This window comes from Pholcus phalangioides, unplaced genomic scaffold (genome assembly GCF_987345545.1).
Source record: "Pholcus phalangioides strain wild (caught in Gottingen) unplaced genomic scaffold, Ppha-v1.0 ptg000039l_1, whole genome shotgun sequence".
Classification (NCBI taxonomy): domain Eukaryota; kingdom Metazoa; phylum Arthropoda; class Arachnida; order Araneae; family Pholcidae; genus Pholcus; species Pholcus phalangioides.
The window spans coordinates 28,163,559-28,183,607 of NW_028301625.1; the positions used below are offsets into that span (position 1 = coordinate 28,163,559).

Here is a 20,049-nt window from a genome sequence, read left to right on the forward strand (position 1 = left end):
GGGTCCATTTTAACCTGACTTAAGGGCTCACCAAAGATCACAGCCCAGCAGGAAGGAACAGAGATTTATGAATTTAAATAACAAAAAACATGACGGTTAAAAAAAATAAAAAACATTGTCAATATCTTGGAAATTTATTCTCTAGTTTGGTAACAATAGTAAAATAATGCTTACCTTTTCTCTAAACGCTATCTTCAGCATCAACTATTTTAAAATCGCCAGCCTTTGCAGCCTGTAAGTAAAGCCATGCTCTCCTTCAAAATGGCCGCCTTTATTGACGCTCACTGATGGAAGCCGGGAGAGGGAAGGGAACGCGTTGTGACGTGAGGGCCTGTACCATTCTTGGTCATTATAAACAGCAAGTGCGACGTTATGATGGATGAAAAATTTGGATTATTTAAAAAAAAAAACTAATTATCGTGTAAGATATTCTCCTTCGAAACGAAATGCTGTAAAAATGAGAGTAAAACTATTTGAGAGAAAAAAATGAAGATATTTTGATGTTTACCGAGTGAATATATTATTACTATACCGTTTGGTATTGGACACGTAGAAATTTCGGACCTCTTTCAACACTCGGTATTCATTAGATGAACTGCCGTCGCATCGATGTTGATCCGACGCATGACGGTGCCGTTGTGTTACTGGGGTTACGTTCCCTCTTTCACTAAGACCCACTATTTTATTAACCCAAACCCCCCAGGTGGTTGCTGCTCACAGTTTGGAAGCCACTGATACAATAAAACAGTCCACCATGGCTCATTTCCCCTTGCGCCATTAAACCCAAAATCCAATCCAATCCATGGCTCATTTCGTCGAATGCAGCACTCCCACTCATCCTCCTTTTTGGTAAAGTGGCCCACATTTGTCTTACTTTTTAGTTTTTGTTGTACTTTGCCTACTTTTTTAATGAAATCCTATCAAGAAAATTTGTATAATATATATTGATTTTAATTGAGAGAATCATGGACATAATGCCAAATAATACAAATGTAGTAGATTGAAATTAATGATTCTCTCAAAGCAGAAATTGTATTGCTTTAAGTTTATTTGGGGGGGGGGGGCGGGATGTATGTGGACCATTTGGTGGTTCAGTAATTTTTCATTTGCTTAGTTTGAGGGTTCTAAAAGTAGACTAGTCATTAAAAACTTCTGTCTTGTTGAAAAAAAATATTTTTTATTTACTACTTCATGGTCAAGGACAGTAACTAACATTCATCATTTAAAATTATGGTGCACACTTTGTGTATAGTCAAAGAATTTTGCTTTTGGTATTTCGTATATAGACACCCTGCCTTCCATTATCTTTTGAAAAAATTTCTTGTTGTATTAGAGCTGTCTTAACTCATGGGTTAGGCATGACCTGGGGCCTCAAGAGAAGATGGGCTTCACAAAAATGAGATATGGTTGAAATTTTCGAGAGAAGTATGTAAATTTGCCAAGTGAGGCCTCAGAAAAATCATGTGGCCAAATGAACCCATGATGCTATTAAGACGGCCCAGTGTTGTGTAGGTTTCTAGACCAGAGTTAATGTAGTTTTCCATCGTTTATCACCAGGTAGAATATCAAATCATTTGATAGTTTTTCCTTCAGCTTCTATACTATACTCTAACCATATTGTATATTTTGCAAGTATATATGAATGAATATATACTGTCCAAAATAGTGAGTGGAAAATTATTTTACAATCATATTGAGTATTTATTCTTTGTATAATATAAGCACTTTAAACATTTTTTGCAATGAATGTGTATTTTTAATGGGAATCTTTTTGTATTGTGAAAAGGAATTTTTATACTTGAGGTTTTGACAGTTTTTTGATGGGCTGTTCTACATGCAGCAGTTTGAGCCGTGGTTTAAACCGTCAAAAACTCTCTCTCTCTCTCTCTCTCTGTCATGCATCAAATACTTACCAACCCTACTCTTTTCTTTAGTGAATTTCTCTTTAATGATGTAGTTTTATTAACCAGATGAATCTGTATCATTATACGGAAGTCAAAAATTTTTGACTCAATTTAGCCTCAAGAATGTGAATTTTTCCCCCTTAAGAAATTGATATATAATCCATGTACTTTTTTTTCTAAATGTTTTCCTTAGAAAGCTATGTTGTCTGTTCAAGAAAGTTGTTTGTTAGCTTCAAGTACATCATGCCCAAACCAGGATTCAAACCTTAGAGAAGATGTATTATAGTGTAGAAAAGTGTATTCATTTCTTTCATGCAGCACATTTTGTCATGTGACCACGTGACTATCAGAAGAGTTGCAATGGTTTGCCAGTATCTCTAATTTGGCAGTGTGTTATGTTCCTCTTCAACTCTTCTTGGTTCAGTGTTTTTGAAGTGCTTTTCTTGGAAGAACTCAATGGCGACTCTCCATGAAATTAATAATTTTTCAAATCATAATTTGAATTTAACAAGTTCGTAGTTAGGGCTGTCAAGAAATTCAGTGAATTTTAAAGGAGCTATAAGCTTCATTTCCCCCTTTTCTATCCTGTAAATTCAAATTTCCTTGTGTTTGTCATAACATGTTTAGTTTTTGTTCATCAGGCGATCGCAAACTTTTAAAAAAATATATTTTTTATTTCTTCAAAAAAATTATTCAACATAAAAATTTTTAAACATTGTAATAAAATTTTTTGTGAAAATTACATATACTCTTTTTGAAAAATATATAATGCAAGCACAAAAAATATGATGTATAACATGATCCTGAAAAATATAACAAATAACAGGATGCTAAAAAATATAATGTGCTGAAAATATGATGTATAACACAATGCGGGAAAAATATACGCAACAACATGATGTTTAAAAATATAATGTATAAACAGGTTATGTTATCCTACAAACTGAAATTTTGCTATTCTAGGAATCCTCATTTACCTTTGCTGTTGTTTTTTGTAATGAAAAAATTAATGCCAATGGCTGTTTCAATCATCAAAACATGAATATCATTTAGCAAAAAAATTGGGTTGCCGAGAGAAACATGTAAACATACTCAGACAACATTCAAACAAAAGGACCAAATTGTAACTAATTTCAGATATACCTTTAAAAATGCAGTAGTTATTTGACTAATTATTAATAGCCTCATAAGTTAAGACAAATATTATTGAAAAATATGCAAGATCTAAGAACTTATATTGCTAGAAAATACAAGTTTTGATGAACTTTCTTCACAATCGCAAGCTTTAGTACCTTATTTTTATTAAAAACCATGAAAATATGTAATGATAATATACACATGTGAAACGTTAAGTCTTTCTTTGACTTGTGTTTTAGAACAGCCATAAGCACAACACACACAAATACCATTTTTACAATGATTTCAAACTACTTTCAAATTTCTTCTACCAGCAATCAAATTCTTATTCCAGCTAAATCCTATTTTTTTTTGTGTGTGTGTGACATTAATTGGCTTCTGACATCCTCTTTCATCAGTATTGTCACATAAGCAAGTCAAATTTTAAGGTGATTTGTCAAAAAGCAAGCAAACTCATAATCATTCAGTATCACTCTAAAGTGACCATACTGAATATCTTTTCTGATCCCCCTTCCACAGTTTGTATTTTGTTTTCAGCATTGAACCCTAATGTAATAGAAAACCAATTGAGTGTTGTTTGAGAGGGAAGGTACAGGTCTGAAATTTGGAGCATATGTACAATATTAGTTCTTCCTCTCTTTGACTGTAGAATTTCTTTTAGTTATTGATATATATCATATACAGGGTGATTCAGAGAAGATGGGAAAACTTTAAGAGGTGGTACAATACAAACAATCGTCATTAAAGAATACGTGGTCTAACATGAAACGCAAATGCTCTAGCGTGTTTTGAAACGGCCGCTCCACAAATGTTAAAATGGCATCCCTGTTGAAATTTATCAGAAGAAAAATAACATCATTTATGCAAATGTAACCTGGGAAAGAAAAAGAAACTGCCGCTTCACAAACGTTAAAACGACATTCCTGTTGAAATTTATCGGGAGAAAAAGAACACCATGCATGCATTCTTTGATGACAATCGTTTGTATTAGTGTGTACTATCACCTCTGGAAGTTTTCCCAGCTTTTCTGAATGGGGAAGAAGAGGCAACCATATGCAAATCTGCATCACAGTGAATAAAAGGCACGGATGCCAGCCCTGTGAATTTATTCCAGCATGCAACCATTCTAACAGTTGTAATGTACAGGATAATGGTACACTATAGTAATATTGAAAAAGCAGACATGGATTTCATTTACGGAGCAGCAAACAGAAGTATCACAGAGACAGCGTTTTCCCCACAGGTGGTTGCCTAATCCAAAAACATTTGTGTGCTTGCATCGGCAGCTATGCAAAACAAGATCCTTTCTTTCTTCCCGGTCTGATGCAGGTCGTACAAGGACTGCCAGAATGGATGCATACGGTTTCTTCTTCTTCCACAGGTTACGTTTGCATGCATGGTGTTCTTTTTCTCCCAATGAATTTCAACAGGAATGCCATTTTAACATTTGCAGAGCAGCCATTTCGAAACGTGTTAACAAATTCACATTTCATGTTAAATCATGCATTCTTTGATGACAATTGTTTGTATTAGTGTGTACTATCACCTCTGGAAGTTTTCCCAGCTTTTCTGAATCACCCTGTATTACTAGCTGACTGTTTACAATTAGCTAATTCTAATGTTAAGAAAAAGAAAAGCGCCTTTCTTATGGCACATAGAAGAAAAATTTTCAAATCATTCAACAGGATTTCTATGGAGTGAATAACAAAATTAATAACTGTGAAGGAATTAAATATCTTGAGTCAACTTTAAAGAATTTTGTAAAGTTCTAATACGTGAAAAAACTACATATATCTGTGAATAAAATACAGTTATAGAACACTGACTTAGATTCATTCAAACTTTCCATTTCTACTCACTCAATATCACAGTCTCTTCAACTCTTGTATTATTATTATTACCACAAGGGACTTGTGGCGTTATGGCAACAACAATACAATACATATAATCAAATGTCACAACACACATCATTTTATATACAGTCTTTCTCTATGTGCACAGAGCATTGTGGCCACTTATGATGAGGTGACCCCTGCCTTTTGAAGTTTAGCTCATAATATTCCATATAAAAGCAGCTGAATGGTGCATCTGCCCTGTGAATATAAAAAAAAGAAGAAAAAAAAAGAGATTTACGAAAAATTATTCAGAAAGACATTAGAGTGTCGCTGATAACAAATAGCCACTGTTATGAAGAGCTAGTTTTCAGCAGCAGCAATGTGAAATTAAGATTAAGTTATGTTCAATATTATTTGTTAAACTGTTAATGTTATTCAGTATTGATCAATTATTCAATTGTTCAGTATTAATCCAGAAGTCAAATCCTCAGTGTATGTCATAAACTTCAATTTAGAAATTGTGTTAGGTGCTCTGTAGTTTGTGATATTGCAAATTCCAATCCTTGTTATGCCACCCCAAAGAAGTAAGACTGATTGTTCTGCATCTAGCAAGAAAAGAGAAACATTGACTTTGGAATTTAAACTCAACATCATTAAGGATTTTGATAACAAAATGAAAATTTGTGAGCTAGCAAAAAAGATCAATCTATCAGAATCCACAGTAAGAACAATCATAAAAGATAGAGAAAAAATTCTTGCAATTATGAAAAATTGCCAGCCTTTAAATTCAAGCATAATTCGTAAGCATCACTATATATTGCAGATACAGAAACAATGCTTAAGTTATTGTGTGGTAACCAAGTGAGAGAAAAAAAATTTTCCAATTAATCAAAATACCATAAGTAACCAGGCTGTGCTGATTTTTGAGAGACGTAAAGTTGATGCTAGAAAAAGAGCCAAAGATGAAAAGTTTACAGCCAGTAATGGTTGGTTCAACTGATTTTTGAATCAGTGTAACTGGTACAGCATCATGGAGACCAGAAAGGTGGCAAGCAAATAACCATCATCTTATCTTGAGACCCTCAAAGTTATCGTGGAAGCAGGTGGGTATATAGTGGTCAGACCATATTCAATATAGACGAGACTGTCCTGCTTTGGAAGAGGATGTCCAAAAGAACTTTTATCACACGTTTCTAGGCTTCAAAGCCTCCAAAGACAGATTGACATTGATGATTGGTTGGAATGCAGCTGGTGATTGTAAAATTAAACCACTCTTAAATCAGCGTTCCGAAAATCCAAGTTCTCTAAAAGATAAATATAAAGTTAATTTGCCTGTGTGATTTGGAAATCAAATCATAAGACTTGAATGACTGCTTTAATTTTTGAAGACTAGTTTAGTCATCACTTCATGCCTGAAGATTAACATTATTGCCAGTAAAAAAAAATTAATTCAAAGTGATGCTTGTTCTCAACAATGCACCCAGTCATCTGCCTGCTACTTTGATTAATTTTGACCCTCTGGTGAGAGTTGTTTTTATTGCCTCCAAACACAACTAGCTGAGTTCAACAAATGGACCAAGGTGTTATCAAAGTATTTAAAGTGTACTATACACAATGTTCCTATGAACATCTGAATGAGACTATGTGCATAAATGAGCAACTGACTGTTCAAGAGTTCTGGAAACAGTTCAATGTTACAGATGCCGTGAGGATTATAAGAAGGTCTTTGGCTCAAATTTCACAAAAAAAAACTTTGAATGTTGTATGACAAACACCCTGTTTGGTCTTCTTCTAACGAGAGATGGAAACCATGTTGGAAATACACTGAAGAGCCAAAAAATCTGGTCACCTGCCTAATATCGTGTAGGGCCTCTGCGAGCCCGCAGAAGTGCTGCAACATGACGTGGCATGGACTCGACTAATGTCTGAAGTAGTGCTGGAGGTAATTGACACCATGAATCCTGCAGGGCTGTCCATAAATCCGTAGGAGTAAGAGCGGTGGAGATCTCTTCTTAACAGCACGTTGCAAGGCATCCCAGATATGTTCAATAATGTTCATGTCTGGGGATTTAGGTGGCCAGCGGAAGTGTCTAAAGTCAGAAGAGTGTTCCTGAAACCATTTTGTAGCAATTCTGGACGTGTGGGGTGTCGCATTGTCCTGCTGAAATTGTCCAAGCTGTCGGAATGCACAATGGACATGAATGGATGCAGGTGATCAGACAGGAGATGCTTACGTACCTGTCACCTGTCAGAGTCGTATCTAGACGTATCAGGGGTCCCATATCACGCCAACTGCACATACCCCATACCATCACAGAGCCTCCACCAGCTTCAACAGTCCCCTGTTGACATGTAGGATCCATGGATTCATGAGGTTGTCTCCATACCCGTACACGTCCATCAGCTCGAAGCAATTGGAACTGAGACTCTTCAGACCAGGCAACGTGTTTCCAGTCCTCAACAGTCCAATGTCAGTGTTGTCGGGCCCAGGCGAGGCGTAAAGCTTTGTGTCGTGCAGTCATCAAGGGTACACGAGTGGGCCTTCGGCTCCGAAAGCCCATATCGATGATGTTTCGTTGAATGGTTCACACGCTGACACTTGTTGATGGCCCCGCATTGAGATCTGCAGCAATTTGTGGAAGGGTTGCACGTCTGTCACGTTTAATGATTCTCGTCAGTCGTCGTTGGTCCCGTTCTTGCATGATCTTTTTCCAGCCGCAGCGATGTCGTAGATTTTTTACCTGATTCCCGATATTCACGGTACACTCGTGAAATGGCCGTACGTGAAAATCCAAATTTCATCGCTACCTCGGAGATGCTATGTCCCATCTCTCGTGCGCCGACTATAACACCACGTTCAAACTCACTTAAATCTCGATAACCTGCCATTGTAGCAGCAGTAACCGATCTAACAACTATGCCAGACACTTGTTGTGTTATATAGGCGTTGCCGACTGCAGCGCCGTACTCTGATTGGTTCCATATCTCTTTGTTTGCATACACATGCCTGTACCAGTTTTTTTGGCTCTTGAGTTTAGATGAAGTCGCTAAGGCAGATAAAATTGTCCACCTTGCCAGGCAATTAGATCTAGAAGCAAAAAATAAAGATGTCAATGAGCTGTTAGATTCACTTAACAAGGAGCTTACAATTGACGAGTTAGAAATAGTGAGTAAATCATTGATGAAGAGCTGACATGAAAAACCCAGAATCTGAAGGCATATTAGCCAGAATAATTAATAATAATAAGGCCAGAATAATTCAAGGCATACATCTGAAAGATAGATGACATTTAAAAAACTAACAGAAAGTCTAGTCTCATTTGGATTAAAAAGGAGTACAGATTTGTGAAGGCATAGGTCCTATATAAGATTGAATTGTAGTCATGAGGCGAGGCTGCTGTGGTGGTCAAATGGTCATAGTGATGGACTCTCATCGCGAGGGTCTGGGTTCAAACCCTACTGTTGCCACATTGGTGGTTGGCTGAAGTTAGTTTTCTGTGGTTCCCAACTTGGAGGTGCAAATGCAAGCCAATCTCCCCATTAAAAAGTCTCATCGCAGAAAGCAACAGGCCTACAACAGTATAATCTTTAATTTTTTCACTTCACTCATGGTTTGAAAAATAGAAGGCACTATAACAAGCATTACACATAAACAAGCTTCACATTAGGTTCACAACATGAGCACGCACTTTCCAACATATACCAATTTGTTAGAAATTCTGCTGTGGAATATGGACGAGGTGCACGTGGGGTTTAGTAGTAGTCATGAGGCAAGTAATAAAAAGATCATTTCATTGCTATGAAGAAATATTGAGAGAAAAGAAAAAGTTATCATGCCGTCAGAGAGTCTGTTGGATTTGATTAAGCCATCAACATCAAAATAACTTTCTTTAATGTAAGCCAATTTTGGATGTATGAAAATAAGTTTTGTTTATATGAGAATAATAGCAGCTATAATTGCATTACTTAATGAAAAACACAAGTGTTTAGTAAACTTCAAGTCCTAAATAAGTAATATTCATAAGTTATTCTATGTAAAATTGAACCTCGACTTATGTGAATTCAACTTATATATGCTTAGTGTCGGTCCCACTTATCACATAACTCTAGGGTGTTACTGTATATTGCATGTAAATAATCTCCAAAAAAATTCTGCTCTTTCCTTCTATCTTTAAAAGAATATTAAAATCTTAAAGATTCTAGTAAAGGTAATACTATTCTAATATAGCCTTTTGAGAACTTTGATCCAATTTCATGATTTTTTCCCCCTGACTATTTTGTATTTTCCAATAATTTTAAACAGAACCCCCAAAAATAAAATAAAAACACCAAATCTTGAAGTGTGTGGGCAGTGTTTACTCATTTTAAACTAAGTTTCAGTTGTATGACTTTCTTATGTATATGATGTTTTGACATGGCTTCTGAATGTTATACAGGTTCCTACTGTATTTAATGCTTAACATATCTTAAATGTGCCAGCAATTGAGTAATAGTAAGAAGCCACAAACTTTTTCTCAAAAAAATCTATTTTTTTTATTTTTATTGATATTTTTATTATTAGTAGTATTTTAAATTTCATCTATTTTTACTAGTGTAGCAACAAAGTTGTTATGTGTTTGTGACAGAACAAGAGAGCTCAAGACAGGACAAACTCAGACTAGAAAAGGGTTGGTGACCAAATTTATGTATTTATGGTCATTAAGAGGGTTGAAACCTATCATTTGGGCTGAATTGAAAGGAATAGGGTGTCAAGCTCACAATCCAAGTCCACACCATAACATGATGATAGAGCAAATAACAAGCATCTAATATCAAGACTTGTTCTTTCTTATTTCCTCAATACTCATAAAATTTTATATTATTAAATATTTTTTTCTAAACTATGAGTAAATATGTTTGATAAAAAAGATCTTTATCACCAATTATATAATTTCAATTTGATACGATAAAATTTCAAGTTTTTATATAGAGAAGTTCATCAGACACAAGGAAAATAATTTTTTCAAAGTTGTTTCAATTGAATTCAACCTCCAGGTTTGAATTAAATGTTGATACCAAAATTTGCAAAAAGTTTCAGTGAAGAAAACTATTAAAAAAAAGAATTTTAGCAGAGAAATGTGTATCCATATTTGCTACAGGAACATTTTTCTCAGCGACTTTATTGGGCATTTTGCCTGTTGTGGCTTTGTATATGCTGCACTATTTTTCACACAAATACAAGTACCACAACAGGCAAATTGCCCAACAAGGTGGCTGAAAAAATTTGCCCATAAAAAATATGGATGTCAAATGTAACCAAAATACCCAATAGAAAAGCTTATATCACCAAAAAAAAACATTAATTAATAATATATATAATACACTGCCAATAAAAAAGAGAGATTATGGTTACCTTATCCAAGTATGTCTATCGTATTTCTTTTTAAATGTATCAATTGTGTTAGAATTCATAACCCCCAGAGGTAAGTTTATTCCATTTATTGACAATCCTATTAGAGAAAACTCCCTGTGACACCACAACCTGGAATTGTCCTTACTAAACAATACTGGTGGCCCCCTTGTCAAAGCAGTTGATTGATGGTATGTTAATAACTCATGGTCCAGTCTATCCATCCCATTGAAAATTTTGAACACTTTGATCATATCCGGAACCTGCATTCTTCCAATGTGAACGTATTCAAGAAATCAAGTCTTTCTTCATAGCTCAAGCCTTGTGTGCCAACAAGAGCATGTGTAGCTCTTCTCTGCACACCTCACCCAAGTCTATGTTGGTCTGTAGGTATGGTCTCCAAAACCTTACGGCATACTTCAGTTTAAATCAAACTAGGCCTCGGAAAAGTAGAAGAATGACTTGAGGAGTGTGCAAAGAGACCTTTTTGAAAATGAAACTCAGCATTCTATTTGCTTTTCTGACCCCCGGTGAACAATGTTCAGAAAACCTAAGCCTCTCATCAGTGAGAATTCCCAAATCTGTGATCACATCAGTGCATCCCGGATATAATAGCACCATTTCACTCATGAGTGAATTGTGGGTTGTTCGAACCAAAATGAGTGACTGTGCACTCTTCCACACTAAACGTTATGCTCGATTCATTAGCCCATGCTGCAATCTTGTTTAAGTTGTTCTAGAGCAACTTCCTATTGCTTTGATTCCTGACTACCCCCACTAGCTTCACATCATCTGTGAATTTGTTAACAATCCTATCAACACCCTTATCAAGTGTACAGATAAAAGTATGGTGCAAAGGGCACTTCCTTGAGGAAAATTCCCCGTTCACCATAACCTGTTGTGACCTATCTCTCAACCACAATTCTATCCAAAAAATTACAATTTGCAATCCCATATAAACGCTTCAAGAGTTTAACATGTTGGATCCGATCGAGTGATTTCTGGAAATCAAGATAAACTACGTCGATGTTTGTTCCATTTCCCAAAGTCTTAGTCATGGGATCATAGCAAAGGAGGTTGGTTATACATGACTTTTTCTTCCTGAACCCATGCTGGTTTTTTGACAATATGTTATTCTTGTCTATCCCCTTCACCAATTGACATTTGATAGTAATTTTCAAGAGGGAGCTCATCAAACTCACTGGACAATAATTCGAAATGTTTTCTCTACTACCCTTTTTAAATATTGGAATCACATTAGCATACTTTCAATCCATTGAAACGTTATCCTCAGCAACACTGCTTCTGTAAATCGGTGCAACTGGTCCCAACAATTCATTTGCGCACACATTCCCCAAAGACTCTAGGTTAAATATCATCTAGTCCTGGTGCTTTGCTTGCACATATATTTTTTGAAGTTTTCAGACTTCCACATCATCCATCTGAATATCGTTGAGGACTTAATCAACCCATGACACACTCATACTTTGGATATTACCTTCCTTATTAAAAACCGAAGTGGAAAAGTCATTGAAAGCACTACACATGCCTGAATTACTCTCTACCCTAGATCCTTCTATTCAGAATGGCCAACTGTCCCCTTACATTCATTATTGACATACCTGAAAAATGATTTTGGGTCTGAGCAAATGCTATGTGCTAGCCTAAATTCAACTACCTTTTTGCTTTTTATATTAAGAACCAAAACACAGACTCACTTTCTAATATAATTTAACTAACATTTATATTTTGCTTTTCTCATTCAACAGTTCATAAAACATTTTTATGCTCTAAATTTATTTATTATATGTTTATACCCACACTTTTATGTTACTTATTATAAGAACTGAATGCTTTGACATTTTGTTCTTCTCATTCAACAGTTCATAAAACATTTTTATGCTCCAAATTTATTTATTATATGTGTAATACTCACACTTTTATGTTATTTTTATAAAAACTGAATGCTTTGGATGGTCTCAGAGGACAACTAGTTTCACTTTGACCAGTAGTTAACATTGCTCAAACTTGAACAATCTATTGTTTATTTTATGAAAGAAGTTTGTTTAATTCTTAGGTTGCAGGAATAGTTGGAAAATTGCTTCTTCCTCTGCAGGAGTGTAAAAGAGGTTTTTTTTCAGTTTTCTTTTGTGAAAGATATATAGCAATCAAACCTAGATGTTGCAAATACAATACAATCGAAAAGAAAGTGTGTTACAAACACAAAATCTGGGTTCAATCACACAATCATTGACAAAATAGTGACTGGGGGCAGGCACAGGCACCTTACCACTGCTCAATCTAATGTACACTCATCCCATACAGTACAAGCAAACCTGTCAGAGAATGGAGAAAAATAATGTGTACACCATCTATATGCCATTTAAAGAATTTTGTCTTAAAAGAAATTGAATCATCACAGGATGATTGAGTAGGATACTATGCTCATCATCTGGTAATGATGGAAGCAATCTGAGGGTTAAAGATCTTTCCTAGCTGTCACCTGCTAATAGTAATTTGAATGTGTAGGGTGATGTTTACTATCTATTTTACTGAAATTTTATGACAGATTCCTCAATGAAAAAGTTTAATACATCTGACAGTCACCTATATATATTTTTTTGCATTTCTGATCACTTGCATGTTCTGCAATAGAAAAAAATCTGCCTTTGATTCTTTCAAGAAAACTCAAACAAAAGTTATCATAAAGTGCATTATCATATAAGAGAGAGACAAAAAAAATCAAAATCTGACTCCATATCAAAAGGTTGCATGTTCACATCAGGTCTGGGTCACCAGTTCTTTAGTAACACGAGTGCTGGTGGATGTCTTATTGTTTTCAAAATAGGCTGAGTCATGACCCTGCTTTGTTTTTTTAACTTATTTAATGTATAGAAATAGAACGTGGTGGTTGACGGTAGAAGCCAGACTGAACTCTAATGCAAAGAGATACTACACTAATGTCCATAAATTGAGGATAATGCCAGCGCCGGCAAATAAAGGTTCAGAAACAAAACAAACGTTACTTATTCATAAAACCCATTTATTAAACAAAAGATAAAGAACAAAAACGATGGTGTATGTATGATACCATTCATAAAAACTACAATTTTTGCTCCCTGGAGCAATTGTAAAAAATATCTCCTTTACAAAAACTTACTATTACATAGTTGGTATGGTGGTTAATACATTGTATGTCTCCTATGCGATGAAATACAGTCCGTACAACGCCTAGGCATGCTGAGTATCAAATTATCGATCTGATCTTGGGGAAGATCACTCCACTCAGCAAGCAATGCTCTCCGAAGTTCCGGTACACATGTAGGAGGTGGTTGACGGGCTGCAACTCGTCGGCCAATCATGTCCCACACATGCTCTATCGGATTCAAGTCAGGTGAGAATGCTGGCCATTCCATCCGGGTTATATCCTCAGATTCAAGGCATTCGTTTACGATGTTTGCTCGGTGAGGACCGGGTGTTGTCATCCATAAACACAAATTCTGCACCCATGGCACCCCTAAACAAACGTACATGTTGTTCCAGAATGATGTCCCGATAAATTTGGGCTTTCATGGTTCTGGTTTGAACATGCAGATCTGTTCTGGAACCCAGTATAATTCCACCCTAAACGAGCAATGCTGCACCACCATAATGGTGTCGTTCAATGATGTTGTCTTGGTGGTAATGGGTACCTGGCGTTCTCCATATGAAAGTCCGACGTGAATCAGACTGCAAGCTAAACCTGGACTCGTCGGAAAACATCACACAAGCCCACTGTGACGATGTCCACATTGCATGTTCTCTACTCCGGGCCAATTGCTGCCGACAGTGAGTTGCTGTGAGCGGAACACATCTGAAAGGCCCTCGAGCATATAGACCAATATCTCCCAAACGTCTGTACACGGTTTGCCTTGAAACTGTGGTACCCGTGGCTGCAGATAGCTGACGAGACAGGTCGGATGCTGTGCTCCGTCTGCTTCTTTTGGCAGTTACTGCCAAATACCGGCCTTCATTCTGCATTGTAACTCGGGGGCAACCTGTACTGTAACGTCTACTGACATTTCCGTTATCTTGGAATCGTTGCCAAAGCCTAGAGATGACACTTTGGGTAATTCCAAGTTCCTCGGATACTTCCATCTGAGTACGCCCACATTCCAGGCGGCCGATAATTCTACCACGTAAAAAATCATCCACATGCGTCATAACTATTCGCTTATGGCACTGAGTACCTTACAGAACTCTTGTGAACAATTTCACTTCTTTGCCACCATTCCTTATATATACCCCCCTCTTACACTCTCGTCATTGTGACGTACTATCGGCATCATCTGGTGGCTTCCTGAAATTTGCATATCATTCTTGCAGATGTGTGTGATAATTCTACAGGTGAAATTTTTACTTTAGATTTCGATTTCCGTGTGATTCTGAATTATCCTTAATTTATGGACATGAGTGTAGATAATGCCTAGCTAGTGGGTGGCATAAAACATGATAAAAAATATATGAATTGCATAAGACAAGCAGTGCCGCACTATGTAAGCCCTTATAAAATTGAGGTAAAAGCATATATCTTACATTGTATTATTTCTTTCCCTTCTTAGCCCCTGGTTGATGATTACAAAAAGAAAGTAGATTTTGGAAAAGAACTCCTAAACAATTTTACATTTTACTTTGATCTGGAAGCTGAAGTAGAAAATCTGTTTGTTAGAGTGAGTACATTTTTAATTCATTGTACCAAGTATGCATATGACCAAGTTTAGTTTAAATTCTCTTCAAGATTAATATTTCAAGGATTATTTCATAAATTCAATAGTCACAGGATTATTTCTGAAATAGTAACTATTATAATATGATATACAAGCAAGTATAAATGATACCTTGGGATGGCTAAGGAATGCCTCGGCTTACAAATTTTTCAGCTAGCAAAGATTTTTTTTTTTGTGTGATTTTTCTGCCTTGACTAATGAATGTGGATTTGGCTTACAAACATTTTAGTTGAAATAGATGCATGTGCTAACATAAAGCAACCACGTTATGAGCTGAATTTTGATGACAATGATCATAATTACTCTCTCTTGAGCCAGATTAACTTGTTTCCACCTCTGGGGGGAATCTTTTTCTGTGTGTAACTCCACTGCTCTTTTTCAAAGTTTTTGAAACATTTCATGTAAAATAAAAGATTCAGCTAATAGAAAATGCAATAAAAAAAAGAGCCTATGATTACAGTACAGGCTTTCTTTCAGTGCAAGACTCTGGGCATCAAACTGAAAAGTTGGAACATTCTAGGTGATTATCTTTCCTCTCTGATCTATCAGACACAGAAATCAGCTGACTAAATCACTAATGGATGAGGACACTATGAACCTGACTGAGTTTTTTCAACAGCAGCTTTAGTAGATTAAAGCTAGTGTTGGTTGTGTGTGTGAGTAAATTGGTGTAAAATAAAAATATCTTCAATATCTCTCATCTTTCTATATTAGATTCTCATTTATCCAATTTTGAAGCTGTGCATTTCAGCCTTTGGCAGAGATGTCAACTGCTACTCTGCAATAAGCTATGGAGGTACAGAAGATACTCAAGCACAGATCTGCAATGTTTTACTTATTTTTATTATTTTTTAAAAATTGTATCGATCTTTATCATAATGACGAATTCGTATATGCATGTGAGAGAGTGAGAGCGAAGACAAGTAGGAGCCGATATGTTTTGTCTGTGTGTGGAGGGCAATCTGTAAAGCTGGGTCTAAAGCCGTTGCTCTACTTGATGCCCGAATGCGTAAAAACCTGTTTTCTGCTAAAAGTGCCACATGCTGTAGGCTAAAAACAGGTTTTTGAGTGGTTCAGCGCGGTGGGTTTGGACCCAGCTTCATTCGCATAGTGCATGGTCGAGCTTGTGAAACTCGTTTTGGAAAGAATGTTTAGTCGTAGGTGCTATAGGAGCTATAGGCACCCTGCTACAGGATGTGAGGGCCATGCCATGGTGTATATCGATTAAGCTTTTACGGGGGTAATACATCCAAATGAACTTTATTTATCAATTAAATTATTTTTGCTGTGAATAAATACTCAAAAGTGAATTTTTTTGGTGGTACTAACAACGCCGATTCATAAAGGATGCCAACAGCAACAGAAGTTTCAGGGCATGTGATGATAATGTTGCCTCTCGATATAACAATAATCCCTCTACAACGATATTTCTTCTTGGTCCACAATCGTTATATCTACGTTTCACTGCATTTCATTTAGCTATTGTTTATTTGTCCCAGTGTTATTAGTCATAAAGTATTTTGTCAAAAATATTTCACTCCTAAACTGGATAAGTAAAATATGGCTCTCAGAGTGTACTTGTTTTGGTTTCAATCATTAATGGCCTATTTTTTTTTAACCTCTCTTTTCCTCCTGCTGCATCGTCTGGAAGCCTCCTTCCCTAAGGGTCACGTTCAAACAAGAGAAGAGATGCTTCTTAGTTTTCCAACAGCAGGAAGAAGAAAGGACCAAAGCACCTCCACACCATATCGTCTCCAGATGCCATCCAGATGTGCATGCCTTTGGGCAGCTACGATTGGCATAGAGGGAGAATGATAATTGGAGATTGAGCATCCTAGTTGATTTTGAGAAAAATACTACAAATTGTTACAAAAAAAAGAAAGCCAAGGACAAGTTGATTGCGATTTTAAAAAAGTATTGAAATAAAATTTTGAGCAGATTTTTTTACGAAACTTTTTTTGGGGTAATTTTTTTAATCATAAAAATTGTTTTTCCGAGCCAAATATGGGAAATATATCCACGTGAATTTTGGGGGGGGGGGCTGAGCCAGTCCTTCAAAATTATTGGAGGAGCTTGGGCCTGTGGGTGGGATACAAGTTTATGCCTTTGCTATGCGGTTATGTGGTTATCGTTGGTGGTTGCTGATCATGACAATTTCACATCGTGAAAATCCGGATTTGGCGAACAGGGGCGGCTCGAGGAAAAAAAATCTCTACCCATGCAGAATCTATTTTTGGCGCTACTGACCATATTTTATTTGGTCGAAAAAGCTTTTTTCACCCCTTCAACTTCATTTGGCACCCCTCCCAGAGCAGCGCCCAATATGGCCGCACGGTCCACCCCTGCGTTGGGGGCATGCTCTTAACAGTAGTCAAAGGAAGGAGTTCATACTAGGATCATGCTCATTTTACATAACTTCTGTGAGATACCTATTATATATAAATATCCTATCGTTACAAAACATGTTGGAGAGAATGAAATGTTTGCACCCTCTCATTTTTGCACTCTCTCGCATTGCTGGGATGGTACATTACTCCTTCACGTGTTGCTGGGATGTTGCTTAACATTGTATCACCAACAGAACTATCAGTGATGTGTAATGAATGGGTTGCACTACAATGCAAAGAATTAAAAGAAATGAAATCAGTTCAGAGAATAGATAGATAGATATTGGACAGACATATTCAAACTTTGTAACCTTGAAAGCAGCCCAAAATTCAAAATTTTGCCAGTTTGGTAAAGGCTTCTTTTATCTTTAGCACATGGTAATGCAGACAGTGAAAGAGAGTTCAGTGTTAACAAAAGTATGTTTGAACAGTGAAAAATCTGTCCATCTAATGCTTTAATGGAATAAGACACACAAAATAAGCGACTCGTGATTCGTATAGAAAATATTGTAACAGGCTTGAGGCTGAGAAAACAATGCAAAAAAAACATTTTTAATCTGTTGCCATGCTATTTTGTTTAGAAATTATTTAAATAAATAAGGTATTTATATTTTTCTCGTTTTTTGCATTTCGTTTTTAAATTTAATCATATCTTTAAATTCTGTGAGAAGCTAACTTTTTTCACGGAAATCCTCATTATATTCTGCACGCACGTTTTTTTGCTATATCAGGATGAATACAATTTTGGTGTTAAAACAGCAGAAGTTCTTGCTGCCTAGGTTTTCAGTATGCATGGTGCTTAATTTGAAAAGAGTCAAATAATTTTTATTTGTCATTGTAGTAATGCATGTTTTAGTGGTGACAGAGAGAAGATACTTCAGAAAAAATTTAAATAGACTTTAACTTGTGAAGTATTTGTTCATTTGTGGCAAAACTTTTGGCATTCCACAGAAAAATATTGCAGATATAGTTAGTTTTTAGTTCTGCTTCATTTTCAAAATTTCTGCTACAAATATGAAAGTTTGCTGCTCCAAAATGGATGAGGACCGTTTGCACCCATGGTATAAGCAAGATTAAAATATTTGGTGTTATTCTTATCAGTTTGATCAGATGTGTGATTTCAATGCCAGACAATGTAAATGTGTTAATATTCACATATAAACTCTTCTATTTTTTTTTTAAATGATAACATTTCAGGCTTCCAAATTCATTGATAAAGCAACATCAGTTTCATCAGAAGGAAAAAAAACTCTGGATGATGCAGAAAAACTGTTCTTAGAATTGAACAAAATATGGAGAAGCATCAAAGGTTTACATATATATATATATTACTTTCCTTAAATTTTATTATGTTGATTACAACATATACTTTAATGTTACCTAGCATGCTTTAAACATAAAAAATGTGTTTAAATGAATTGTAAAATAATCATTTTTATTTCATCTTATCAACTCTATAGTTCTGAATGTTCTAATACGGAAAAATCATTTTCTCAGAGAATTCATTATCATTATTTCTATATTGTGATTGAACATCTCTAATTGATATTGTTGATACAGAGACCACAATGTCTACTAAAGCTGGTTATCCCCGAATTTAATGATACCAAAATATGGCAAAATAATTTCATTGAATTCATTTACTGTGTACTCTAATACAAAATATTCACACACTGTTTTTTGCATGCATGTTTTGTCTATAATACTTTTGTGTATGTTGCGCAAACAAGTGGAAGAGATTTGCTGAGAGACTTATTGAGAGACAAAATAGAAAATGCAGTTATATGTATTATTGAGAAAAATAATTATTTATTTACTGCTAGAACAATGAATAGTGGTCATTTTGACCACAGTAAGAAAAATTCAACATAAGTTACTTTTCCTTATCAAAACTTTTTTTTTAATGTATACATTTTGTGATAGCATACATTTTTGTGATAAACCCTCTTTCATATATTCACCTTTTTTTGAATTAGGGAAAAAATGACTCATTATATGATAAACAATATTCTTGTGTGTTTGATACCTCAATTGGAGTTTTAATTATAATTCTTTGAGCTCTTGTTATTCATTGCTTAATTTTCACTTTATAGTCTACTGACAAGGTTTGAATTAACACTGTCAAGAAATTCAAAGAGATTGCTTATCCAGAATGAAAAATCATGAATAGCTTCAAAATCCTGAGCACTATAAAGTATGTGCGTGAGACAGCTTTTTTTAAGCCAATTGTATCATGTACTGAATGAATTCATTTTGTTGGAAACATCAACTACACTCATAAGTAGAGTAACAAAATTTTATATAATCTCTAATAATTTTCTTTGTCCACAATTTCAACTTTTCTGTGCATGGTACTCAAGACATAGATTTTGTTTCTTACCAACTGTAGACAGTGAGAGTCATATGGCCATTTGTCACCAACCTTTGATGAGGAGAGCTCATTATTGTTATAATTTGAAAGAGGTGCTCTGTGATTTGGTAACAATAATAAATATTCCTTCATGAGAAAGCTTGTATCAATGCAAATAAATTATGAATTGTGTTGTTTACCTAAACACGAGATCTGATATAGTTCCAAAATTAGCAGCTAACAAGAATTTTGGTGAATTTTTTTCCATATTTTTTTCCCCA

At 35.5% G+C, this 20,049-nt stretch overlaps 1 protein-coding gene across 2 annotated transcripts in view; it reads left to right on the top strand.

Moving 5' to 3' along the window:
- The window catches only part of LOC149065787 (laminin subunit alpha-1-like), a 438,052-nt gene that overhangs the window by 249,956 nt on the left and 168,047 nt on the right, over positions 1-20,049 (top strand). For both annotated transcript variants that reach the window (XM_089253835.1, XM_089253836.1), the window contains 2 exons: positions 14,867-14,974; positions 18,616-18,727. In XM_089253835.1, coding sequence (XP_089109961.1) covers positions 14,867-14,974; positions 18,616-18,727 — 220 coding nt within the window. The remainder of the gene's footprint in view (positions 1-14,866; positions 14,975-18,615; positions 18,728-20,049) is intronic.